The following is a 27,171-nucleotide window of genomic DNA, read 5'->3' as shown; positions in this document are numbered from 1 at the left end:
GTAAAGTTACATTTATTGCATATAATCACGTTTTCAACGCATTAAGGGTTCCTCCATCTCTGTTGCTGTTTTGGACTTGTGAACTCATTGTATGAGTTTTTTTGTAATAATTCCAGAAATAGTTGTGGTCCTCCGGTTCACTGCACTTCACAGAACTGCGGTTGATGGCCATGTTTTCATAGGTGGAACTTCACCAAAACAAAACACAGAGTTAGCATACGGAGAATTCTGACTTTATTCTCAGAATTCTCCCGATTTATCTTTGAACTCAAATTGTTCAAATGTGGCCCTAATCGTCCTCTGTACTGTAGAGTTCCAAAAAAGAAAGACAATGACCATAAAATTACTCCAAACAGCATAATCCAAGTGCTCTGAAGCCAAAGGATTGCACTATGGGTCCAAAAGTCCAATATTTACCTCATTATCTTCTAGATTCTGTTCTGCACCTTGCCAACAGTCATAACAGTCGCAAGCAGATGCTGCCTTCAAATACACTTGGAAATATTACAGGTAGAGCACACCTGAGTGACCAAATAAAGTGGTAAATACAAATGGGAATCCAATTACTTGAATTTTTTTCACCTGTTCTTGTATTGTGTTCTCTTGAGTAAGGCATTATGCCAAATGTGCCTCATCTGTTTTGAAACGTAATTCTGAGACAAAAGTAACTACACAGCAATGTCTTTGTTGAACGATAAAACAAAGTTAACTCCACTAAAGCTGTATGTAGTCTTTTACCCCTGACAATTTATACAGTAAGAATCAATAGAGGAATCAATAAAGGATCAGATTGATAAGAAGAATCAAAAATGGCTCAGAAAAATGTATTAAATCCTAACAATACCTAACTCTACTTGTCCCTTTGGTATCCTTTGGTATAAAGCCATCGCCGGGTTAGTAAACATGCTGTGTGCAGTTTACTGACCTGATGTTACATGATTTCTGGGTACTGAAGTTGACTTTTCAAACAGTTACCACTCACTGGCATTTGGAGCCGCCAACATGTGAAGTTGCCTAGCGTAGCTTTAAACCGAGTTGGTCCTCTCGCTACGCCAATAGTCCACTCTCATCGTCATAGCCGAGGATGAGCCTAATCATCCAGGTGGAAGCCCCACTCGATTTCTGGGCCATCATCAAGGCGTATGACAAGGTAGGACACCAGCTGGAACAGGTTCTGCCACAGGCCCAAGAAGAGGTACAAGTAGAAGTCGCTGACGTCTATTTGGCAGTGTATGCCTGAGTAATTTAAATCACACATACACTCAAAGCTGTTTACGAGGTTGACACAGAAGCCGCCATTCATACAGGGTTCTGAGGCGCATTCGTCCACATCCCTCTCACACCTGGAAAGCAAATCAAGAGGAACAGAACAATAATAGCGCACAAATTCAATAAAAAGCATAGTTTGAAATTAGGGCTAGTCTTTGGTATTACTTGTACAGTTCCCAACAAATTGAGCAAAGTGTCCATGTGAAAGGCACTGAACCCTTATCTGCCTCAAGGGTGTAGCACTGTGTGTGTGTATGTAAGAGATAGGCAAAAAAGCATTATAAGCATGGTAATTGGATTTACTGATGTGTAAACTTAATTTGTTTACACAGAACTAATACAGCTGTATTGTATTGTAATGTATTCTGGAGAGGAAGGAGCTGAGTCAAAGGATGCTTAACAAGGACAAATCAGCATAGAAAACAAAGACTTTATGGGCTGGATTTGATCCTCAGCTGAGAAAGATGGAGACAAATGTGTCTGTATCACCGCCTCATACCATAACAGCATATTGATGACATTCCTATCTGTCATATTACTATATCCATTCAGAGGATGTTCATTAATGACTCGGCACAGGTGCCTGGATATCAAAAAGACCAACACCCCAAGAGCGCTAATGAGCCTCACATGTAATGCCACATGCTGACAACACTTAGGAAATGTTGCTATATATAAAGCCAAATGGAAAACTTTAGCACGTGCCCTAATGGGAGCAAAGAGGATTAAATAACATAATGCATGGCCTACCACTGTCCTGTGAAACCGGGCAGGCAGTGACAGGTGTTGTTCCCGTTGGAGCAGTTCCCTCCATTGAAGCAGCTGTAGTTCCATCTCGTACCCACGCACACAGACACAGGCAATGCAGGAAATCTAGACAGACAAAAGAACACACATCCATGTGTGATACAATGTTACTGCCCTCCGATCTGGCATTGGGGAATTTCATTCACAGAGGATTCAGCTGGTTCAGTCAAGCAATGGAAATGTACACCTTTCTTTATTTGTGTTGTGGCACTTACGGAATTGTCTCAATGTACCATGGGATTTCAGGAATTTTCTCCCTGTAAGAGAATAGTTTGGACATCAGTACGACTCAGGGGTGGTTAGGCTACATTGGGGGTGTGTTGCTGTAAATTTGCTGTTAATGTAATTGATATAGCTATTGAAAAACCGCGTAGCAACTCACTCGCAGTATTTGCCTGTCAGGTTCTGAGGGCAGAGGCATGCGTAGCTCTGGAAGCCTCTGAGGCATGTGGCGCCCTTGCTGCAATTGCTGCCTTCACACATATCCACTTCCACCTCGCACCGGGCGCCGCTGTACCCCGACTCGCACACACACTCGTATCCCTCAGACAGGATGGTGCAGTTGCCGTTGACGCAGGGGCTGGAGGCACAGGTGTCTGCTGGGTCTTGGCACAGTCGCCCTGCCCACCCGGAGGGACACGCGCAACGATATAGGTCAAACAGGTCCTCACACGCACCCTGGTTCTGGCAAGGGTTGGGCGCGCACACGCTGGCCCCCCAGCAGCTGTACCGCGGGGGAGCGTCGCCGTTTACCCTCACAAACTGCTCCTCCTGAGGCCTGGGCAGGTTCAGCTCTGTGTCCCCGTGGAAAGGAAGAGTGAGTCCTCCGATCTCCACGGGGCCCAGACACCCGGCCAGGTTCCCTCCGGCGTCCAGCCCCAATCCCCCCAGGAGGATGTCCGCTCCCTCCCTAAGAAAGTCCAGGTTCCCAGCGGTGGTGTCGGACACTTGGAGCTCCTCTTTGCCTCCGTCCACAACCACGATCCACCTGGAGCTCTGGAGGTTCTGGTTCTCCATGCTGAGCTCAATAGTGTGCCACTCCCCATCACTGATTGTTCCCGGGGTTTGTACAGTCAGCTTTGGGGAATCCTCGTCGACCTGGAGCTCCATGAGCAGGTGGGAGTCCTGGAGGAAGACGGTGAGGTAGGCAGAGCCCTTCTGCGCATGCAGCAGGGTGGCATCAGACTGTCTGGTACGGAGGCTGAGGAAGACACTGCTGAGGCTGCGCTTGATCTTCCCATTGCCTTGGTAGGACAAAATGCTGCTGTCACTCCCAAGTGTCACATTAGACAAACCTGGAGGAGAGAGGGGGAAGAGACCGCTTAGAGATGCAACTTGTTATTTGAAAAAAATCCAAGAATATGGGAGAGTCATTATTATTATACATTAGTTGTTTCTTATTTACTCCTAAATTTTCTATCTACCCCTCATTTCATTTGGTCCAGAGGTTCAATGCTAAAATAAATCACTCATCCTTCCTATAACTATCCAGTCATTGAACTGCATAATACACAAAGCAGACTATGGACAAATTCAACATTATGTGATCTGCTGGGTCATTGTCGGTGAACATGTGACATCTCCAGGAAGACTCATCATCATAAACTTCCAGAGGCATGTGGTGGAAGACTTAATCTGACCAGGGATTAGCACGATTTAGGGGAATCCTGTGTAGGGTCCCTGCCTCAACTCTGTCCCTGCTGTAATTAACCACACTGTAATTAATCAGTGCCTACACCAATGGGTGCCCAGGGGGATCACACACCGCAGACAGTCCCTTCAGTGGATACACACCAAGTTCAGAAATGGGCTGATATAATTATAGGTATACACAGGATGCTATATTTAACATGGATCCTATTTCTTGGCAATGTTTTTTTTAAGACTGTGAGATAGGAAGAGTAATTATAGCTATACATAGAATACTATTTTTAACATGGATCCTATTCCTTGGTAATTTTTAGGACTGAGATAGGAATAGTAATTATAGCTATACACAGTATACTATGCTTAACATGGATCCTATTCTGTGGCAATGTATTTTTAAGACAATATTCTTTCTAAGACTAACAGCAGTTCTTCAACCAAAAAAACACTCACACTCAAAGCCCTGAGAGCGGGGCTGGCAGACTGCAGTGGAGGGGCAGGGAGACAGCTCACACCATTTCACCTCCTCACAGCGCTGCCCTGCAGTGTTGGGGGGGCAGTTACAGGTGAAGTCATCCCACATGGAGTAACACATTCCCCCGTTGAGGCAGGGGTTGATCTGATGAAGGCAAACAGCTCAAATCAATCATCAATTGTACTACAAAGACCTCCTCAGGCAAGATCAATACAGAGTAGGAATCACAGATATTATATTGATATCATTGCATTGATAGATAACCAATTCTGCCACTCACGGTGCAGGCATTGTCACTGCTGCATCCCTGTGCAATGTTGATGAGCTGCTCCAGGTTGTAGGATCCCACTGAGGTCGTTATGGGAAAGAACTGCAGTCGTTTGCTATTGATCCTAAGGTCCTGCACGCATCCCTTGAAGTAGCCACCTAATGAGACAGAGGCCCTCGGGTCTGGCAGCCCCCCAACGTAGACAAGGTCCCCACGATGGGCCTGGACACGCCTAATGGGGATGGAGCCTTGGCTCTGGGCTGACTGGAACAAGACGGCTACCTCACCTTCCAGCTTGATAGTCACCAGATGGAAATGGCCGTCGCTGACCAAGCCACGACCGACCAGGGTCTCGAAGTTGTTGACCTGAACTTTGACCCTGCCCTCCTCCAGCCACAGGCGGAGGTACTGGCTGGTGCTGTTGGCCAGGACGAGGAGCAGGCCGCTGGACTGTCTCGTGCGGATGAACATGGACACGGCCATGGTGTCCCCTGGATGATCATCTAATGAGAAGACAGCATAACTCTCCAAGTCTTTGTTTCCAAACCTGGCGGTGATGTACTCTGTACGGGCACAGGAAGAGAGAAAAAGACATTAAATAGGGAGAGTCACTTAATGCAAAGTATATCTCAGGCAATGAAATGAAAAATTTGTCAATTCAACAGATGTCAATTCAACAGATAGACCAATCAATCAGCTATTAAATAACTAAATAAAACAGATTAAACTGCGTTAGACAGACATATCTATTCAGCTTTTACTTACTTTTACGTTTTTATTTTTTCAAAGGTGAGATTATTGACTATTTCCAGCCTTGGTTTGATAATGAAGATGCGTTCTATTCTATTCTAATTCAGTCCATTGAATAGAAGAAGCTGATCAAGATGGCAGCCACCCAAAATGCCTCTACATGCCTACTACACATGGCAGGAACACACAGTGGGAGGTTGTGGCACGAGTTCTTAAGACTCCCTGATTCCTCAAAGTGAAGGTGTCCCATGTCAGCTACTAAATCCCACGTTTCTTTAATCCTTGGCCCAGGTGTTGCTGAATGCCTCCTCATTGCATGACTGTGTGACTGAACTCTATGTTCTATTTCTACTGGCTCTTTAAGCTCCTTTAAAGTTTATCTTCCTGTAGGGTGGCTCCCTCTGGAGCTATCCATTGAGATTTTTGCAGTGACGAGACTGAGGCTGAACTTGACTTGACCTACGAGCAGAGCAGGTGTACGCTAGTGTGTGAAATTGCTGCATTCTTTTTTTCAGCATACATCTTCCAGGAATTGAGAGTAATTCTATTTTAAAGAAATCACATTTCTCAAGGTGTAAATGCCACAGTCAATAAAGGAAAATAAACAGCAGGCCCCCACAGTTTTTAGATGGATTAATTTTGAAATATATAATCTCATTTTATTTTGAAATTGTTGGTGCTTGCACTTCCCTTTGTCCTTCTTACCCTCTGCACAGTTGGTTCCCTCATAAGGCCTGCGGCACTCACACATGTAGCTCCTCCAGCCCTGGCTCACACAGCGGCCTCGGTTCTGACACGGGCCGTCATCGCACTTGTCTTTGTCGCTGCATCCCACGGTGACGTTTGCCTGGGCGTCTGAATCCGCTGGCCTCGCACCAGGCACCACCAGATGTGAGTCCACAAACACGTCCCGAAAGCAGCCCAGAAAAGCAGCAGGGAGGTCTGCTTCATCCCTTGCTTTGCCCAAACCCCAGCTCAGCCCCACCGCTCCTATGAAGAGGCTTTGGCGAAGTGATCTAGGCTCGGGGAGATCAGAGGTTCGCTCAAGCAGCTGGGTCCCTGTGCCGGTGCCCCTGCTGCAGCCCCCTTCAGTGCAGAGCAGCCTGATCAGGCTGACCACACCGCCCAGCGACGCTTCCACCGTGTGCCACTTGTTGTTGGACACGTTCTCTGGCAGCTCCTGGACCAGCGTGCTAGACCCTTGACCTCGCAGGCTGCGGAGGCGGAGGTGCCCGTCCATCAGCTCGATGCTGAGGAGCAGGTCGTCCACTCTGCGCTGCAAGAGGGTGCCGACCGGCCACCCTGTCCTGAAGCTAAATGTAACATCCAGAGGCGCCTCCGGGTGCAGAAGCTGAGTCTCTATGTACATGTAGCCACGGCTCTCAAATGAGAAGACGGTGGGGGTCTGGCATCTCAGGCCCGTGAAGCCAGCAAGGCAGATGCATGTGTAAGTGTGCTGACCATTTTCAAGTAGAGGGGAGCATATTCCTCCATTCTCGCATTGGTTCTCATCACAGCCCGAAAGTGCTACTGTGCAGGTCTCCCCACCATACAGGCGCCCATTTTGGCTCTGTTGGGAGCAAAGGCATCTGAAACCTCCATTTTGGCTTTCACATGTGCCACCATTTTGGCATGGCTGCTGTTCACATCCATTGATGTCCTCATCAGAGAAAGTGCCTAGGAGGAGAATTACATACCATTACTGAAAACAATTAGAAATGAAACTACATGCAGGTTTTGAACTAATGTGTCACTGGGGTTGAGTAGGCTGCATTTAAGTGTAGTAGTACAGATTTATTGAGCTATTTGCCACCAAAATAAAGATGAGATAAGAAACCTTTTTTAAAATAATACTCAATTGTTTGGTTGATATAAATTTAGTATTGTGAACTTTTTTTCTCTCACCAAATTTTACCAAACTGGTTCAAATTGTGTTTGAGAAAACAGGCAGCACCCTGCAAACTTAGGCCACTTGCATCCCAATATGCAATAATCCCAATAATATCTTATAAATACTGTATTACATATGAACCTACAGTTATCCACAACATGCCGCACATGAGCCAGATTGTATTTACAAATATTTTTTAGCATTCACTTTAGTCTGCATGGAGCAACAGGTAGGAATGATTTGCCGCATGAGAACAATTTTGATACAGCCAGGTAGGTTGATTATCACAAATAATCAAAATTTTCTCGAACTTATTGTATTGACACCACATCTGACTCCTAAGTAGACTAAAATAAATAACAACAAACATTTGCAAATACTACTTGTCTCACATTTGCAACATACTGGAAATTAAAGAACAGCAAGATTACCTGCATACAGCAACCATAAAATCCAAATACGCACGCTGAATCTCAACATTGTGTCCTCCTCATTAACTGATGTTTGATTCTGTCTTCATTTTAGCTCACAGAAGGCTGGAGAATACTTGTGTGAACAAATCCATCTTCAGCTCTGCTCCTCCATGCATGTGTCCACTGTTTACTGCAGTGCTTGGATCGCTACATGCCAGATAGGACGGATTAAGCTAATGCACTTACAGTGTCTTACAAACTGAGTGTTGGCAATGGGAGGGGTTCAGAAGGCTAATTCGAGCGACTGCAAACATCTTCCCCAGACAGAGTTCCCATGCAGGCTTATGTAAGAGGCAGCAGAGGCCTACCTGATGGGACAATGTGATGGTACAGTGGATGGTCAATAACACACACACACACACACACACACACACACACACACACACACACACTCACACACACACACACACACACACACACACACACACACACACACACACACACACACACACACACAGAGTCAATCTGTCTGCACTACTGGTACAGGTACAAGTCAATCTTTGTGGTGGAAGTGTTTTTAGTATTACCTCTCTCTCAGTTGCGTACTATTCGGCCACAGCAGTTGGCTGGACCGAGGCCCAATCTGCCTAAAAAGGAAACTGTGGCCAATGGTTCTAATCTGGGAAGTTTCTCTGTCGTTTAAACGTCACTGACGTCATCACAAATTATTTCTCCGAAGTCCCTTAAGAGCGTGCAATCTGCATTAGTAATACATTATAACAGTCTTACTTATTTTGCAATTGCTCTAGCTCAGTTTTCACAAAAGAGTGTCAATGAACAAAACTCTGTAGTCCTAAATTTAGGGTCATAATCCAGAACAGTATGCAAAATAAAAACAACTCTATCAAATAAAGTGAAACTTTGTCATTGCTTTAAAGTGTTGGCTATGTTCATCATTAAAATTAAAATTTAGAATACATTAATACATATTACATTTAAAATTATATAAATCAATACACATTATGTACATACACGGATATGCATGTGTACATCTGTGTGAATATATATATACTGTATATATATGTTTGTGTGTGTGTATATATTGTACCTATATCTGTGTGTGTGTCTGTGTGTTTGCGTGTGTGTGTGTGTGTGTGCACATACATCAATATCTAATGCTAAGCCAAACCGATTTTAAAATGTCAATTAACATGAACAAATAAATAGTTAAACAAACAAACTATACTATAGTATACTATATACTCACTGGGTTAACTTCTAGTGAAGGAGATAGCAGAGAAATTAAATGGCCCTGAAATGACCTCCAGGTCCCAGGACCAAATTTTGGCAACCGCTGCGTGGTAGAGCCGGACAACAGTTCTTTTCACACTACATTACCCATAGTACCTTTTGCTCAGTAAAGTGAACCTAACGATAAAGCGCAACACATTCCTCTCCTTTATTTGTTTATGACTAGTCTACCTGGGGCACTGTATTTACACCCAAATGGACGGGAGAAAATGAGAGAAAATATTTTTTATTTCAATTTGCTATTTTTATCGATTTTTTTTTTACTTGTGTTTACGTCTGCACAAGGGCTTTGGAAGACAAAAGCTGCAACAGCCAATGAGCGAAAGGTTTATTACGGTGTCCGACATTTCTGGTGGTAGAATGGGAAGCTGGGGCGTTTATAGGTATTCAGGAAAATATTATTCCTCCGTTTATATCCGAGTATGTATGTCGACGGATTGTAGCTTTGTAAACGCTACTTGTATCCCTTAGGTAAGATGAAAATAACTGACTTACATGTTAGGCTCCCGGGTAGCAATAAGGGTCGTTTGTCAACGCTCTCCTCTGAGGGGGGCCCGTTCAAACTCATAACATAGGGGTCCTTGAGGTGGAGAGCGAATTTGCAAATGCAACGTTCATGGGCGATTGCAGGATTCGGGATAGTAATATGGTTCCTAGCTAACTCGTTTTAGTCATATCGTGTTGAGAGGCAATCTAGCTATGTTTACAATCGCTGCCCAAATTTTTTCAGTCCTGTCTTTGGAGAAATATCCAACAAATTTGAGTAGTATAACGTTACTATACTTCTGGTCGTGCATCCATTCACGTTTTTCACATGTTTTTGATAATCTTTCACTTTTGACCATATATTGTCCCTTCATGACAGCTTTATACTCATTCTTACCAACACTGAAATGTTAAAATCAGGTCTACTTACATCTGGAGCCATTTGTCTTACTAAAACCTCTTGAATTATCAAAATCCTATCAGAACTGAACTCAAAAAAGCCCAATACATGGCAGTGTCACTATGCATGATCATTCTCTGCATTGTTGTTTTTATTCCTCTGTTTTTCAGGACTAGTTCACGGCAGCCCATCAGACCGAGCAATGAAAAGAAAGGCCAGTCTTCCTCAGCCTCCCAAGCGCAGCCGGCGGGTCAGTGCTGCAGAGAAGGGCACAGAGTCGGCCGCCAACACCCCATCGCACTCTGAAACTGTCCCAGAATCAGCCTCTCCAAACCGGCACCTGATGATGTCGCAGCACAGTCACAACCTCCTCAAGTTCTTGAACGAGGACAGGACCCGGCAGAGATTCTGCGATGTGTCAGTGTCTGTGGGCGGGAAGCTCTACAGTGCCCACAAGGTGGTGTTGGCCCACGGGAGCAGCTACTTCCACGCCGAGCTGTCCAAGAACCCCGCCGCGGGACACGTGACGCTGGACCATGTGGAGGACTCTGTCTTCCAACACCTGCTCGGCTTCCTGTACACCTCCGAGTGTGTCGTCGCAGAGAGGGAGCTCCCGGCTCTAACCCAAGCGGCCCGCTTCCTGGACATGATGGATGTGCTGAAGCTGCTGTGCGAAGAGGGGGACGTCCAGCCGGTAACTGTGACCCAGGCCCAGGCTGAGACACGTGGGGCTCCCGAGGTGGAAACGACCTCCAGTGAACCACCAGCAGAGGACACAGACGTCCAAAGCCCAACTGGTATTCAGTGCTCCCTGTGCAGCCGCAGGTTTAGCACTAAAAAGTCCCTGCAGAACCACTTGGCCAAGAGTCACAGTGACATGCAGCAGGCTGACCCAGCTGAAACAGAGAAGATGGCAGGTCAGAGGACTGCTACCACGCGGAGGTCGGCTCGCAGGAGGAGAGCACCCACCAAGTACAAGAGAGATGACATGGAGTACTCTGTCAACAACCCCGAAGAAAAACAAAGGACCTTGTCGCCAAGAGAGCAAGAGGATGAGGAGGAAGAAGAAGAAGAGGGAGAAGCGGTTGTGGAAATCCAAAAGCCCAAGCTGGACGTGAGAGAGACGTCCAGGCCAACTCAGGGGGGAGACGAAGAGGAGGAGGAGGAGGAGGAAAAGGAGAGGGACATGAACGAGGAGGAGTCGGCTGGCCACCAGAAAGCAGAGCTGGTTCGTGCAGCAGACCGGAGCGTATGTCAGAAGGGTTCAGGTGTAGAAACAACGCAGCAGCAGACTGTCCAAGAGGTGGAAGTGCGTGTTCCAGTAGCAGGGAGCTCCAGCCAGGCTCCAGTGTATCCTGAGGGTCTGGCTCCAGTCATCATCCAGACCTCCAGCAAGAAGATTCTCAAGTGCCCCAAATGTGACAAGACCTTTGACCGCGCAGGTGGGAACAACGTAGTCGTGTCTAGATTATTATTATTATTATTTCTTGTAGTAGTAATGGCAATAGTAGAAGTAGCTGTAGTATATTATTATTATTATTACCTATTATTACAAACTTATGTATTATCTTTTAAGATTGTTCATGACCCTGTTATGAACATCATGTGTACCTATACTCTGGGCCCTTGTGATCTGAACTTTTGCTACACTAAGCATCAAAGAGAAATCTGTCCCGGTGGCACCACAATGTAAAACGTAGAGGCTGTCAATCTGATTTCATTTGTTTACAGTAATCATGCTAATGTCTTATAATGAATGTGGTCATGATTTCTTGATGTTAAAGTGGTACACACAGCACCTTTCAAAATGACACCTCCTTGTGTTTTTCAGGGAAGTATGAGAGTCACACCAGGGTGCACACAGGAGAGAAACCATTCCAGTGTGACATCTGCCTTCAGCGCTACTCCACCAAGTCTAACCTGACCGTACACAAGAAGAAGCACGCCAGCGATGCCCCCTTTCAGAAAAAGGAGCACAAGTGCCCCTTCTGTAACAAACTCCATGCCAGCAAGAAAACCCTGGCCAAACATGTCAGGAGGTGAGGCATGGCCACATCACAAGATCCATTCTCTGCACAGTGTTCGTTAGAATAGCAGTCCAACTGTTTATTCAAATTAACTGAGACTCTTCTCAAACTACAGTACATTCAAGTAGACACTGCTACAATAATCTTTTTCAGGTATCTCTCTTTCTCTCGTCTGGTTGTTACATATTCAGACATTATTTGCGCACAGCTAATTCTCCACTGGACATCCATGATGGCGCCAGCCTTGGTTGCTTGGAGATTTGTGACGCAGCTGCGAATTGGACTGCATGCAGCCATGTTGTATCATCATGTATCTTTACTGTTTTTTTCAGGTTCCATCCAGACCACATCCAAGAGTTTCTTACCATGAGGAAGAGGAAGAGTGAAGGCTGGAAATGTGCTGTAAGAATTGGTTTCAATCACAGAATATTATTCAGTGTTTGCCTGTGGAAGATGATGATGCACGCCTATCTTAAGTACCTGTCTGTTAATGTAGAGGTATGATGATGAATAAATCTGTCTCAGTGATCAAGAAATGTTGCACTAGAGTTTTGTTTTGTTTTAATAATCCATAGATCAATCCCCTCCCCTTGCTCCCTCTCCTTTCCTTTCCTTCTGAACCAGATATGTCTGAAGACCTTCACCCGCAGGCCACATCTGGAGGAGCACATGATCCTCCACACCCAGGACCGCCCCTTCAAATGTACCTTCTGTGACGAATACTTCAAATCCCGGTTTGCCAGGCTGAAGCACCAAGAAAAGTTCCATTTAGGTGAGAAATGGACAGAGAAAATGAACACTTGTGCTTTTGGGTTAAAAACAAACCTTTTCAGTAGTTAATGTGGCTTTTCTGTTTATTTAACTTACATTGAATGGCAAAGCTGCCTAAACATAAGACAAAATACCACTGCTGTAAATGTGATTCTTGTTAGTGCATTATGGTAATCAACAACCACGTTAATAATGAATTGAATCTAGAGGTTAGTTTGAAACTTTGACCCTGTATCCTGTCTCATCTTCAGGTCCATTTCCCTGTGAGATCTGTGGCCGACAGTTCAATGACACAGGCAACAGAAAGAGGCATATTGAATGCACACATGGGGGCAAGAGAAAATGGACCTGCTTTGTTTGTGGGAAATCAGTAAGGGAAAGGTAGGCCCCTCTGTCCCTATACTTAGCCCACACACTTATCTGCAGGCCTATAAGCATTCCATGTTGCTTAAACTATATCTTGAGTGAGTTAAGTGAGTTGCAAATTATCATGTTTATTCCTCTGTTGTTTAATGGCAAAATCAAAGCAAAAGTTAAGCAGATTTCTTTGGTTTGTGTTTTTCTATTTGCAGGACAACCTTGCGGGAGCACCTGCGGATCCACAGCGGGGAAAAGCCTCACCTCTGCAGTATCTGTGGCCAGAGCTTTCGCCATGGCAGCTCCTATAGGTGGGTCTTATGGCTGCTGGACATGGTTGCTGATGTTGGTGATTGTAATAACTTTATAAACTCTGCGCATGATGAGAGTTTACAAGTTATCTATAAATTCTAAGCAATCTTTTCCTTGGACAGGCTTCATCTCAGAGTGCACCATGATGACAAGCGCTACGAGTGTGACGAATGCGGAAAAACCTTCATACGCCATGATCACCTGACCAAACATCAGAAAATACACTCCGGTGCAGTATAACAAATATAACAGTGTCTCTCTTTTGCCATCTTGATTTTTCTGCCCCTACACAAGTATTATTATTACAATAGTAACGTAGTGTAGGCTTATGTGCACTGTCTCAGGTCAGTATTTACATCGACTTAGCCCATGTTGTCTCTGCACAGGGGAGAAAGCACACCAATGTGAAGAGTGTGGGAAGTGCTTCAGACGCCATGATCATCTGACTGTCCACTACAAAAGTGTTCACTTGGGAGAGAAAGTTTGGCAGAAGTATGTTTTCATTTGAATCAAGAATTTATTCACTTTTTTCTAATCCATCACCTTGTAACATGCACTGACAAAAAGTTTCATCTGACATACAAAGGCACATTGGTACTGAATATCTCCTAGAGCTAAAAAAAAACAAAAAACAAAACACAAAGCAGTTGCCCCTCCCGCATCACTTAGCTGGACATTTTGGCAAATGTTCCCTGTCTGTGTGTCTGCTAATGAAGGATTGTGTGACAGGTATAAAACTGCTGTGCATCAGTGCGAGGTTTGCAAGAAAGAATTCAAAGGAAAGTCCAGCCTGGAAATGCACTTCAGGACCCACTCTGGTAAGATCATAGTGTATCAAGGAAGTCAGTGGACTTGCATGAAATTGTGTTTTGTTTGAGAATAGTATAGGATAGTATCATATTGTTATTTTCCCCAGCATCAGCTTATAATGGAAGATGGAGTTGAGATGACAATCTAAATTCTACTCATTCATACGTTAAGTGTACAGCATATAACTTGTGCAATAATGATAGGGAAAAAACCCTAACCCTCATGTCTTCCTTTTCATGTGAAAGGTGAGAAACCCTACAGATGCCCCGAGTGCCACCAGACATTCCGCATCAAGAAGACCTTGACGAAGCACATGGTGATTCACTCTGACGCCCGTCCCTTCAACTGCCCCCACTGCAGCGCCACCTTCAAAAGGAAGGACAAGCTCAAGTACCACATAGACCACGTGCACAGCACCAAGTTCTCCGAGCAGCCTCTCGCGCCGCTCAGCGAGGACAAAATAGTCTCTCTTCCGTACGAGGAAACCTCAAAGACGTACCGCGCCGAACCCAAGACGGCCCTCCAGAGCGCCCCCCCTCCTGCGAACGTCTGCGTGCCCGTCACTTTAGTGCCGGTCCAGATGGCGGGAGTGTCAGCGGGGCAGGGCGACTTGAGCGCTCACGGGGCCCCGCCGCTCTCCTCCCAAACCCACAGCGTTCTTACCATGCAGGCCCAGGGACCGCAGCAGACCTCCGGCTACCAGGCGGCGACAGACCTAGCCTTCCTGGAAAAGTACACCCTCACCCCCCAGCCCGCCAACATCGTCCACCCCGTGAGGCCGGATCAGATGCTGGACCCCAGAGAGCAGTCCTACCTGGGGACGCTGCTGGGACTGGATTCAGCCTCTTCTGTGCAGAACATGTCCAACTCCGATCACGCTCACTGATGCCCTTCAGCCAAAAGCTGTGTGTGGGCAAACCAGCTTCAACAGTCATTTTTATATGAACAGAAGTTGTCTTCACAGCCACTGAAACAAATATTCACCCTTTTATGTGGAATTTTAAGACAAAAGAATTCTAGATCTTCATGTAAAAGTATTAAAACAAAGTAAAAGTTCCCCCTCCCCCCACCCTTCCAAGCCATCATCCATCAGCAAAACATGTATTCTTGACTTCACATACATCAGACCTGAGTAAAAGCATTTCGAAATGTAGTGGTTGAAGGAACTTATTGTAAGGTGGATTACAAAAAGCACAAATCTCGTCAGGTCATTGCATTCATATCTATTTTGGAAATGCTGCAGTGTCGACCTGAGATTTGTCACTGTTGGTTGGAGCTTTTGGGAACAAGTCTGCCATTTTCACCTTTAGTTGTAATACTGAGAAGTCTTATATTGTGGCCTTATGTGTCTTTCAGATATTCCTATTCAAGTTAACTTGGGAAAGGTATTTTATACTCATGAACTGTACATATGGGCACTTTGCTAAAGTACATATTGTAGGCAGTTTTAGTTATGTTTGTGTTCCACAACCTAACGTTATTTACACAGTGAAACTTGGAAATGACATAATTAACTTTTTGGTTAACTGAGAAATAATGTCTGTTATTAGTATTTATTTTATGAAGGAGTTGAACTAGAGGATGACCGAGTACAAACATCAACTTTGATGAAGTAGCTCTATTTTTGAACAGACTGTGGAGACGCTTGAGATGATGAATTTTTGTTTTGTGACAGTTTCAACACACCTTTAAACTTGCAGTATCCAGATGCAGAATGAAATAATAAAACTAATAAATATACAAAAACATTTAATTTGCCTTCTTAGCTATCTATCTATCTATCTGTCTGTCTATCTGTCTGTCTGTCTGTCCACATTGATTTTTATTTTCATATTGGAGGACTGTTCCAGTCACAAAAAGCTGAAGATTTTTGTTTTTGTTGTACACAAAATGGTGAAATTCCTATTGAAAATTATATTTAGGCCTGTCCATCAAATGTATAGCATATTTATGTCTTCTCTCTGTTGGCTACTGAGTTTTTGAATGTCACAGATTCTTTTAATTTCACTCAACATGTGTCTGGGCCAACCCATACCCGGGGCCACACATAAGATTTAGTTTTTACCCTTGGTCTGGATATTAACTCCATTGCCCTTGTTGACATGTTTGTATCAGATCATTTGTGCATAACCTTTGACTCAGTACCAGCTGCTCCTAAGTGCCATACATGCTCTCGCTTCTTTAATGATCGCAGTGTTTCAAAATTTTCATCTTTGTTCAATACCAAATTGCCTTGCTTTTCTCAGCTTCTTAACAAACGACTTAATAAACTGTTTCAACACTGTCTGCCAATCCATGCTAGACCACATTGCCCCCTTAAAAAGTAGATCCAAGCCTTCAGTAAAAGCCATCCCTTGGATTAACAATAGTACCCAAGGTCTAAAATGAACGTGTAGGAGAGCAGAAAGACTGTGGAAAAGCTCCAACGTCGAGGTCCACTACCTACTTACAATCAAACTATTAAAAATGCGAGAGCCACATACTTCTCCAACTTAATCTCCACTAACTGCCATAATCCCAGGTTTCTATTCAGCACTATCGACCGCCTTGTGAACCCAACTCCCTCTGTTGTCGCTGCCTCTTCAAACGCAGACTGCAGAAGATTTAAATCATTCTTTATCAGTAAAAAAGATGACATTAGAGCAAAGATCTCCCACTCTACAACCAGTAATTGTCCTATAACTCGCCCTCACCATAACACCTTAAATCAGTTTGCACCGCTTTCTCCACAAGATTTTAGGGACATTATTTCACAGGAGACCCTCTTCTATTGTCATTATACCCACTCATTTCCTCATTGAAATTATGGACATTGTTGGACCTTGCCTACTGTCCATTATCAATAGCTCATTGTCCACTGGCTGCATCCCAGACTATTTCAAAGTGGCATGTGTACAACCTATCCTCAAAAAGCATGGTCTCGATCCAGACAACCTCAGTAACTACAGGCCCATTTCTAAATTGTCCTTTACCTCCAAAGTTCTGGAGAAGGCGGTTTCAAATCAGCTGCTTGCCGTGGTAGAATGTAACAACCTGTACGAGAAATTTCAATCTGGCTTTCGTCAGCAGCACAGTACTGAAACTGCACTTCTTAGGGTCACTAATGACCTCCTGTTGAACGCAGATACCGGTGAATGCTCAGTACTAGTGCTCCTTGACCTATGTGCAGCATTCGATACCATTGACCACAACATTCTTATCGACAGACTAAACAGGTGGTGGGCATATCTGGAACAGCCTTGAAATGGTTTGCGTCTTACTTGGCGGAAAGAACTTTTTTTTTCTTTCCATAGGAGAATATGCGTCCTCATTCTCAATGGCTAAATATGGTGTGCCTCAAGGTTCAATTCTGGGGCTGATCCTCTCAGCCAAATCATTCGTCGGTATGTATGTATGGCATACATTTCCATTGCTGTGCAGACGATACTCAGTTGTATCTGTCTGTCAAGCCCAATAACCTCAGTAAGCTGGCCTCTCTGCTCGAATGTTTAACTGACATCAAGGGATGGATGACTGAAAACGTCCTCTAATTAAATTCAGACAAAACGGAAGTTCTTGTGATTGGCCCTGAGCATATATCCAGACAGATCCGGCCCTCCCTTGGACAACTCACTCATAACATTAAGACTGTATCCAAAAATCTAGTCATTTTTTATCTAGACCTGAGCTTTGATGAGCATGCCAAATCCCTAGTAAAATCAATTTTTTTCCAGCTTAGGAACATCGCAAAAATTAGACCAATTCTGAATTTTAACGACACGGAGAGAATTATTCATGCCTTCATCGCGGCTCGGTTATTGCAACTCATTATTCTCCTGTTTAAACCAAAAAGTTTTGGATCAGCTTCAAACAGTTCAAAATTCTGCAGCCAGGCTTTTAACAGGGACAAGGAGACGGGATCATATCACTCCTGTTTTAGCATCTCTACTTTGGTTACCAGTTTGTTTTAGTGATTTTATTGATAACTTTTAAAACACTTCAGGGCTTGGCACTTCGGACCTCCTAGCTCTCTACAAGCCAGCGCACAGCCTGAGATCCTCAGGCAGGGCCCTTTTGGCTGTTCCTCAGTCCAGGCTCTGCTCTAAAGGTGACCGGCCGGGCCTTTGCTGTTAGGGCCCCTAGACTCTGGAATGCCCTGTCTGAAGAGCTAAGGCTAGCAGACTCCGTGTCATCCTTCAACACTCCTAAAAACATATCTTTATCACAAGGCCTTTTTATAACCTCTCTACTCTCTCATGGTTGAGTTTTTATTCTATTTTACTGATTTTATTATTTTATTTTTATCTTATTGTACTTCATCTTATGTAAATAGCTTTACTTGACAGTTTAACTGAATGAACTTGGTGACTATGGTTTTTGTTTTGTTTTATCTTCATCCTGTTTTTATTACCTTTTTGATTCATCTGTGTGAAGCACTTTGTAACATTTGTTTTGAAATGTGGTATAGTATTATTATTAATATTATTATTATGATTATTGTTAATATTATTATTATTATTATTATTAATATCATATTTTTAGATGACATTGGACAGTGATGACAGTGACATTTCCATCTCTGGGTGTAAATATACAAACTGCATGAAAGAACAAACATTGCATTTTGTTTAACGAACACATCCTTTCTCTCCCTTTTACATTATGTAAAGATCACTCAAATCAAAACAAAAAAGCAATATGATATGTGGTAAATAAAAAGTTATATATTCCACACTGTGACAACATGGTCAGGACTTTTTCAGGTGGCTTTATTTCCAAACTGGTCCAGCTGGTTTTTGTTTTCAGTTGGTGGTGAGTGGACCCAAAGACAGCAGTTTCTAAACCTCCATGCTGCAGCCTTAGCACCTTCCCTGGATACAAGACAGTGGTTTTAGAGACAATTAACAATTATAATAAAATTGTTTTATTTTGAAAATCAAATTGATGCAAGCATTTGATTTTATAGTTATTAAGCTATTGTATCAAGAAAAAAAAATGTAATCCACAAAGCCATGACTTCAAGACTTCATCAAAAACAAAGATGCAACCAAAGGTAAATGATGTCATGGCATTTTATAAAACAGCAGTTGATAAGAGACACTTCAAGAGGGAAGAGAACGTCAGTGTGAATACAGTTCTCTTACTTTGAAAAGTAGATTCAAGATCAACACTTACCCATGTAATGTAATACAGAGAACAACCTAAATGGAATCAGATGACAAAGTACAGCAGTGAATATTTGGAGCAGTTTACTGCACTGAGTTTTGTTACTGAGGCCTGACTCACTGCATTTCTGCACAGCCTGCACTGTTTTTTTAAAAATGTTTTCATGTATTGAACCTAATTGAAGAGGGAAAGTATCCATTTACAAAACAGGAGACAGCATTTTGTATGTTTCGCTTTAATTTAGATGTTTCATCCTCAATTGTTAATAAGTAATTGCCAGTTGCCTACAATTGAAGATCTGTGCTGTTCCTAAATTCCCAACATGTTAGCTGTTCACTAACAGCTTAGGGTTTGGGATTCCTTCTTGTCTGATTTCTTCTCCTTCTTCATCCTGATTAAAAACCATCTACATACATGGTGCAGAAGCTTAGTGAATCAGCTAGTGGATGGTTAGCAGACATGTGACTTGTTAACAGACTGTAAAGAGGCTGCATGGTCCTGATTCCATCCCATTTAGACTTGGTAACACTTTGTGAACCTATTCTGTTTCTGTTGTGTTGTGGTATGTGTTAAGTAAGGAGCTGAGTTATACTTACAGTCCTGAAAAGATATTCTTCTATTCCTGCAGCGAGCCACAGCAAGATAACTGCCATCTTGGTCCTGTTGAAGACACTCCAAATACGCACTCTGTCCTTCCTTTACATACTGAACTTGAGGAAGTGTTTTTAACCAATAATACTGAGCAGTGTCCACAGTACAGAAAGCCTCTGCACCAAAGGAACAGAAAATAAGTTTGTTAAGCTGTTTTTCTTCAGGTAACCTGTTTGATCTTTGGGGTTAAAAAATAAATAGTCGTACTGACTTGCTCGTACCTTTGCAAGTGGGTCGTTCTGACCAAGAGCCATCGCTGTAACACATTACTTCTGCTGCACCCACTAGTTCATAATATTCATTGCATTTGTATTTCAAAAACATTCTTTCAGTTTCCACAGCGCCGTTTATAAGTTTGGGGATTTCTCCACATCTGTCAACTGAAATTAAATGAAAAATGGTTTTGCAATTGAAAGTCAGTTTCTGAAAACAAATACAAACATTTGAACTTGTCATAGTATTTATTTGTATCAATGGGCAATAGCACTAGCAGTTGTGAAGACACAATTTAATAAAATGAATTCCATGCAATCAGCCTGTTATTTTACCCAGCTCTTTATTGAGCCAAGCTGACTGCAGAGCAGATTTTGACCCTGGCTCTCCTCCAAACCACTCACTGAGTCTAAATACTGAATTGTTACAGATTTTTTCCCAAATACGTCTTGTCACACCCTGGAAAACAGTGAAAGATTTTAATTTGCCGTGGTATTGAATTACAGATGTGATGTAAAATGAGAAATACATGTTATGAATTACTTGTTGTGATTAGAGGTCCATTCACACTGGAATCTGAGCCAGAGCCAGTAGAAACTCCTGTAAGATACAGATCAGATGAAGGTAAGTATCGATACCTGAGTTAGTATCAAACTGCAAAGTTCTTCAATTTGCATTTCTTCCTGATAAGAACTGTCGATGTAATGATTTAAAGTTTTCCCCATCATGCTTTTTTAGCTGCGACCAGCAGCTCTATAGCTCGCTCTGTCGGTCGGTCTGTTGGTTGGTCGGTCCACAAAAATTTCCCCACGCGTGTATGCATGCGCGTACGTGGTCGCAGCGTGAATTTGCGCTTGTTTAATTAAAGATGAAACAGACTGTCCTTGCTAAAGGAATGAAGAATTTAACTCGCAGTGACCCTGAAATTCAGAATATTGTCCTTATCTACAACATTGATATCCAGTAAAGGTGAATAACCTGCCTAAACCTCTACCTCCACCTCTTCCACCCGCAGGTTGTGTCCCACTGCCGGCAGATGTACTACGTCCCCCACCAGCATTACCTGTTCCCCCCACTCCAGATTCCATACAGAATCAGAATACATGATTCAATTCACTCATATTGATTAGAAAAGAGATGCTCAGTCTTACCTGAATTGGTCCTATCTGGTGGCTTTGCTTCTGAAAGGAATGTATCACAATAATACAATAATAATCAATACACTTTTAAAGGGTAAGGGTTATTAGAGGCTTTGACATTTAATGTAGAACGTGTGCATTCTGAAGGTATTTCCAGAAAGTTGTGTAGCTCAACCACAAGAGTTTGTTTCAAAAATGTTGTTCAGCCGTTCATCCATCTGAAATTGTATCACTCAAAAGCTCTAAAATATAGAGTATCTGCTCTGTCAAAGTGTTATCAAGTGTTATCTCCTTACCTGCTGTCCTGTAAACAGAACCATTTGTTTAATTTGTAAGAGAAATTGCCCCATTTAAATGGTAGATATCTGATTTTTGAGCAAAACTAGTTCCTCCACCATGAGTGAAACATCTGTGGTGGATTATCTTTCTTTTGCAATCAGTTCTATAACTTTTAATCCTAAAAGTGTTGTTGACATATCTTCACCACATTGTGCACTTACTGCATGGTTGGCCTGCAGTCCAGTTACCAGCTACACAGTAGAGGACTGTTTGTGTGTCTGCTGTTCCTTCTACAGCATACCCATCTTCACATTCATAGGATACTTCCGCATCTTTAGCAAACAGGTCCTGGTATCCTTGGTGAATGATTACTGCATGGGGGATTTTGGGGGGTTCATCACATGCATAACTACTCTCTGTAAATAAGCAAATAAATCATATGTGAGGATAGGTAGAGGTGCCCAGATGGATGGCTACTTGGTAACATTGGTTATTCACTGAGAACTCAAAACTTTGCAGTTGACAGTAAACATTTGTCACACTGCCAGCCAGAGGGCGGGAGTGTGGAACAAACATGGCTGCCACAGAAAAATGTTACAATTCTTTTCATCAATGCTGTTGTCATTCAAACATTGTTATTAATCTGGTTATTTTTCCAGTTTACTAGAGCAACACATCTCACAGACTTACTCTCACAGATTGGAATTGATGTCCATGTTCCATTTTTACATTCAGCTGTGGCATCGTTGTTTTTGACTTCATATTCATTGTCACATGTAATCCTAATTTTCTCTGTTTCCTTATACCAGTCATTAGGGTTTTCTGTGTATTTTGCATTGGGGATACTTAGCGGGAGGCAGGATTTTTCATCTGAGAAACACAGAGAGATTCAAACCACAGTGTGAGAGATTTTCAGAGACATTTTGTGACAACCTTTCATGTCCTTATGAATTCTTTGTGACAATTAATATGTCTACATTATAAACAACCATTCTTTGCATAAATATAAAAAAATGTGTCTGTTGTCAGCAAGAATTGATTACTGCCACAGTTATCTTAAATAACTTGCTCTTTAAAGGTTAAAGGATAAGGCTGTTGTTTTTTAATGCATTGCTTACGGTCAACAAATCTTATGAAAATAACAGAATCAGCAATGATTTGTTTGTGATTTGTTTGTTTTGCCAGCAAATCTCGTCCATGTAGCCAGTGCCCAATGAAGCCATGTCCCAGCAGCCATAGAACTCCATTGTATTAAAAAATGATTAAAAACACGTCACAGAGCCATGCCATTGCTCTAGGCAGCATATTTCATCATCACGATGCACCAGCTGTAACAACCCGGCCTCACAGCAGTTCGTGAAATAGTCACAAAATTTATCTATTGATTCGTGTACATGGACATGATTTTTCCATTTTTTTTGTGACACTCAGCACGACTTTCAAACTAATGTATTTCGATTGGAAGTATCTTTCGTGCCTGCAACACGTTTTGTTTCTGTCAGTCGGGACTCAGGAAGTAGTGTGACATTGAAAACTCCACAAAAACTCACAAACAAACCCACACAGCCAGCAATTAAAGTCCTCAATTTCATCTTCAGTAACATTGAATTATAAATTGAACTCTCTATATTCATGATTCATGAATATCTATGCTACTGAAGAAGAAATAGGGGCCACATCAGAGTCTGCAGGAGATCCTATAGTGCATTAGAGATTTTTCACTTGGATCTTGCTTTTGCATGTGGGCTCAAAACTCAAATGCATGTTTTAAAGAGTAATTGAGCTACAACTGACTATTAATAAGACATACATTAACTTGAAGTGTCAAGGTAGCCCAAATTGCCTTATCAATGCCATAGCTGGCAGATGGTTGGAAAAGTCCAGTTTTGAGAGTCCCAAAATTGAATAAGTCAACCAAAACAACAGATACTGTCCCACTGACCAAAGACAACACTAAGAGCAGCTGTCAATACTGCAGTGAGCCTTTGTGTTATATGGATCTTTGGTTGCTATAAAATATGTGTTGGTCATCCCTAAATAGGGAACTACAGAACAAATCACGGTCGATTTTGACTCATTAAGGAACTCAACAGCTTGCTCTTCATTAGTGATGATTCCATATCACACGAGATGGGTGATATGGTGCTGGGAGCTGACAACAAGTTAATTTAGCAATTAGTAGCCAGCAGCCTAACCAGCCTGTCTCAGTTAGCCTCTGTCTGCTAATGCTGCTTGATAAACTCACCTTTCTTAGAAAAGAATGAGGTGATGAGCTGCGCCCCTGCACTGCTCCTGGCCTCCTCCTCCTCCTTTTCTTTTCTGACTTCCCGATTTATGTTTTTACCTGACATGCTGTCTGACCCACGGTCCCGACCCCGACTTCACTTCTGTCCTCTTTCAGTTCACGAACGCGCAGCAGAGGAGCGAACAAATTTTTTTTTTGAGGGGGAAGGGGACATGGATTGGAAAATTGAAACTACTTTAATTATATATTGCATAATTTGTGGGTTTGTATCAAATGCCTTTGCAGGATCTATAGAATACATAAATTCATGCATCTTTCGGGAATTGTTGTGGGCCCTCTCCAGCTGTGGGCCCCTATAGTCGTCACCACCTTTCACCCCGCTAGCGACTGCCGAGTAGACACATTTAGACTTCCATCCTTGAAAATGGTTGTGCTCTTTAACTCACATGCTGCAACAGCCAAGTTGAGACATTTCACATGAGCTATTTCCCCATGCTTCTCTCATCAAAGACCTCACGGTGCCGGGCAACAGAATGGCGTTATACTCCTCACAGGACCCGACCTCAACAATAGTCTGCTGGTGCGTTAAAGCAATATTCCACTTTGTTTTAACATGGGGGTTATTCAGCACTTGACCGCCATGAAAACCAGAATATAAACTACTCACCCAGATCAGATGTAAAATATGCTCACATTTTTACCAAGATACAATGCATTGTGGGTTTAGACACTTATTAGGGAAAGAGAATATATTTAAGTAATTGATTCCATGTCAGGATCTTTTTCAAGATAAAATTTAATATTTTTTAAATGTAGATCCTGGACATGGGTCTCTATGAGAATGTTGCATCCAAAATGTGTAGGGTCATCATTTAAAAAATAGTTTTGCCATTTTTAAAAATGCCTCTCCTCTTGACCAATCTTTGAAATTTGCCCTCAGCTGTTGATATGATATCCTTTCTCTGAATCTACCTACCTATTTTTTAGTACGTCTTGTGTGTCCTGGAATTATGTTTTATATGCAGTTTCTTTTTCTTCACTTTAATGCTTCATATAGTGAAAGATAAATGACGGAATACAGTAAGTTTGGATCAAGCTGACTTGAAACATTTAAAAAAAAATATGGCCAGTAAGGATTCAAGGTTTTAAAAAGATGAAACTCTTAGAATGCAAAGGACATCTGCTGCCTTTCTTCCTATTCAAATAAACCAGAAGAGTTATTTTTGACTTACCTATACACTGTGGTTTATGTGACCATTTGCCATTTTGACATGTGCTTGTTGCCCACCAGCCCTTCACTGTTGGTTTACGTCCATTATCACAGGCATAAGTGAGGTTTGTTCCATGAGAATAGGTCACTTGCACAGGGACAAAAAAACCACCATCCAGTCTGGGTGCATTACAGGGCTCTGTCTCACTTTGTGCTGAAATAAAATGACAAACAAGAAGAATTTGGAGAAATTACAATGGTTGTATGTAATCACACAACAGAATTCAACGGCATCTGAAGCACATCTTGTCAGGTATTAAATCATCCTACAGCAAAGCAGAGCTCATGGCTTACTTCAGATCAGGACTAGTTAATCATTGTTGAGGGCCTTTCCCAAAAAAGCTGAATGTGAAGTAAACACTCCAGTGTGTTATTGACATGCTGTTGCTCAGTAGGCAACACACAGATAAAATGTAATAGGTAAATAGACACACACACACACAGATAGAGAGAAGGGGAGAGAGATGCACGTACTTTCAAAGTTCCAGCATTTTCTTCTTTCCTCTTCTATGTATACTGAATTAGGTGTTACATGTGAGAAAACCCCTCACTACACATTGGTACTTTGACAACGTGCTCTTATAGAATTTAGTGAAATGAGCACAAAGTCTGAAATGAATATTATGTTTTGCGGGCATGAATTATGTGAAGATTACTTTCCTCTACATTCTGTGACAAAAACACAAATTAGATTCTGACACGCCATTTTCACCTAAAGGTTGGCTAACGGTTAAGTTAGTAAAAACAACTTTGGTTGCGGTTATGGTTAGGTAAATAAAACATCTTTGGTTAAACCTGCAATAAGCGATTTCAGACCCTATAACCAATCCTCAAACTACTACTTTTCTTGAGATGTAATGATATAAACAAATAGCCACACACACAGGCCAGCTGTATTGTTGTTTTCAGCTCTTTTCTGAGGTCAAAACTCAGACCGACTCGTAGCTCCTCCCGACCCATTCAGTAGCTTTTCATTTATTTTAAACTAGCTTGTCTCCTCCCTCTCTGTTTAAAAGCGGCGCTATCCTCCCATTCCTGAAAAAATGCTCGTAATGGCGGAATCGATGAAGCGAGCAAGTAAACTTGTTCAACTAGTAAACTTGCTACCTACATCTGCACTTGTCATTGTGGGACATGTAATCTTCATGGTTAAATAAGAAAATGTTTTGCTAAAAAGTAAAGCTTGACTCATGCTTTAAATCTCCTTGGTAGATGCTGGGAATTGGACCCAGGTTGTCAGTTCTGGGTTACGTGAAGGAGACACGACTATAAACAGGAAGTTTATAGTCGCGTCTCCTTTGTGGTGGGAACACATACTATATGTCTCTCACTTTTTGCATATGAAGATTTTGTGCTACAGATTGTTTGTTTTTAAAGGGTCAGTGGCTTTCAATTCAGGATTGTGCTTGGCTGGCATGTGAGAAAACATCTGAAAAGAAATTTGATTACACCAAAACTACAGTAATATTTTTTCCCCAAATACCCCAATCGCACCCTGGAAAACAGCGAAATATTTTGATTTGCTGTGGTACTAAATGATAGATGTGATGTAAAATGAACAATAAATCTTATGAATTACTTGTTGTGATTAGAGGTCCTTTCACACTGGAACCTGAGCCAGAGCCAGTAGAAACTCCTGTAAGATACAGATCAGGCGAAGGTAAATATACTGTAGATACCTGAGTTTGTATCAGACTGCAAAGTTCTTTGATTTGCATTTCTTCTTGATAAGAACTGTCAATGTAATGACTAAAAGTCTTCACCATAATGGTTTTGTTGTTAATCAAAGATGAAATAGACTGTCCTTGCTAAAGGAATGAAGAATTTAACTCTCAATCATGCATGTTGATGGAAACTAACTCATATTTGCCATATTGATGAGATGCAGTCTTACCTGAATTGGTCCCATCTGTTACAGGTGGCTTTGGTTCTGAAAGTAATGTATAACAGTAATGTTCAAGAAAGAATACCACATACACTGACTGGCCTTAGGTACACCTGCTCGTTAACGCAAATAGCCTGCACCTCCGAACAGCGAATCGTGGCTGCAACTCAATATAGTATAAAGCATGAAGATGGTGAAGAGGTTTAGTTTTTTGTTCAACCAAACATTAGAATGGGCAAGAGCCGTGATCGAAGTGACTTTGACTGTGGTATGATTGTTAGTGCCAGACGTGGTGGTTCAGCATCTCAAAAACAGCTGCCTTCCTGGGATTTTCACACACTACAGTCTCT

The 27,171-nt window shown here is 42.4% G+C and overlaps 3 protein-coding genes across 3 annotated transcripts; 1 reads left to right on the top strand and 2 right to left on the bottom strand.

The window, feature by feature from the left end:
* Window positions 1-1,090: 1,090 nt before the first annotated feature.
* Window positions 1,091-7,587, bottom strand: LOC139647388 (protein crumbs homolog 1-like). The gene is made up of 8 exons (XM_071523281.1): window positions 7,539-7,587; window positions 5,922-6,893; window positions 4,479-5,029; window positions 4,177-4,342; window positions 2,459-3,371; window positions 2,292-2,333; window positions 2,020-2,142; window positions 1,091-1,343 (listed from the first exon to the last, which is right to left on the bottom strand). The coding sequence occupies exons 1-8, from the start codon at window positions 7,585-7,587 to the stop codon at window positions 1,091-1,093; spliced, it is 3,069 nt and encodes a 1,022-aa protein (XP_071379382.1).
* A 1,586-nt stretch (window positions 7,588-9,173) lies between these two features.
* On the top strand, window positions 9,174-16,242 carry zbtb41 (zinc finger and BTB domain containing 41). The gene is made up of 11 exons (XM_071523272.1): window positions 9,174-9,302; window positions 9,888-11,159; window positions 11,549-11,756; window positions 12,077-12,146; window positions 12,369-12,516; window positions 12,767-12,896; window positions 13,088-13,183; window positions 13,307-13,413; window positions 13,571-13,676; window positions 13,914-14,002; window positions 14,240-16,242. The coding sequence occupies exons 2-11, from the start codon at window positions 9,920-9,922 to the stop codon at window positions 14,878-14,880; spliced, it is 2,835 nt and encodes a 944-aa protein (XP_071379373.1). The 5' UTR covers window positions 9,174-9,302; window positions 9,888-9,919; the 3' UTR covers window positions 14,881-16,242.
* A 2,590-nt stretch (window positions 16,243-18,832) lies between these two features.
* LOC139647350 (complement factor H-like) lies at window positions 18,833-26,072 on the bottom strand. Its single transcript, XM_071523227.1, has 8 exons — window positions 26,048-26,072; window positions 24,899-25,090; window positions 22,112-22,291; window positions 21,643-21,837; window positions 21,155-21,184; window positions 20,547-20,603; window positions 20,130-20,170; window positions 18,833-18,844 (listed from the first exon to the last, which is right to left on the bottom strand). The coding sequence occupies exons 1-8, from the start codon at window positions 26,070-26,072 to the stop codon at window positions 18,833-18,835; spliced, it is 732 nt and encodes a 243-aa protein (XP_071379328.1).
* Window positions 26,073-27,171: the final 1,099 nt, after the last annotated feature.

The sequence above is a fragment of the Centroberyx affinis genome, unplaced genomic scaffold, assembly GCF_046629955.1.
Source record: "Centroberyx affinis isolate AG114_WGS23_722 - 3 ecotype Tasmania unplaced genomic scaffold, CSIRO-AGI_Caff_v1 ptg001078l_1, whole genome shotgun sequence".
Lineage (NCBI taxonomy): Eukaryota > Metazoa > Chordata > Actinopteri > Beryciformes > Berycidae > Centroberyx > Centroberyx affinis.
Note: the sequence above shows the minus strand (reverse complement) of the source record. Positions and strands in the feature narration are given on the sequence as shown.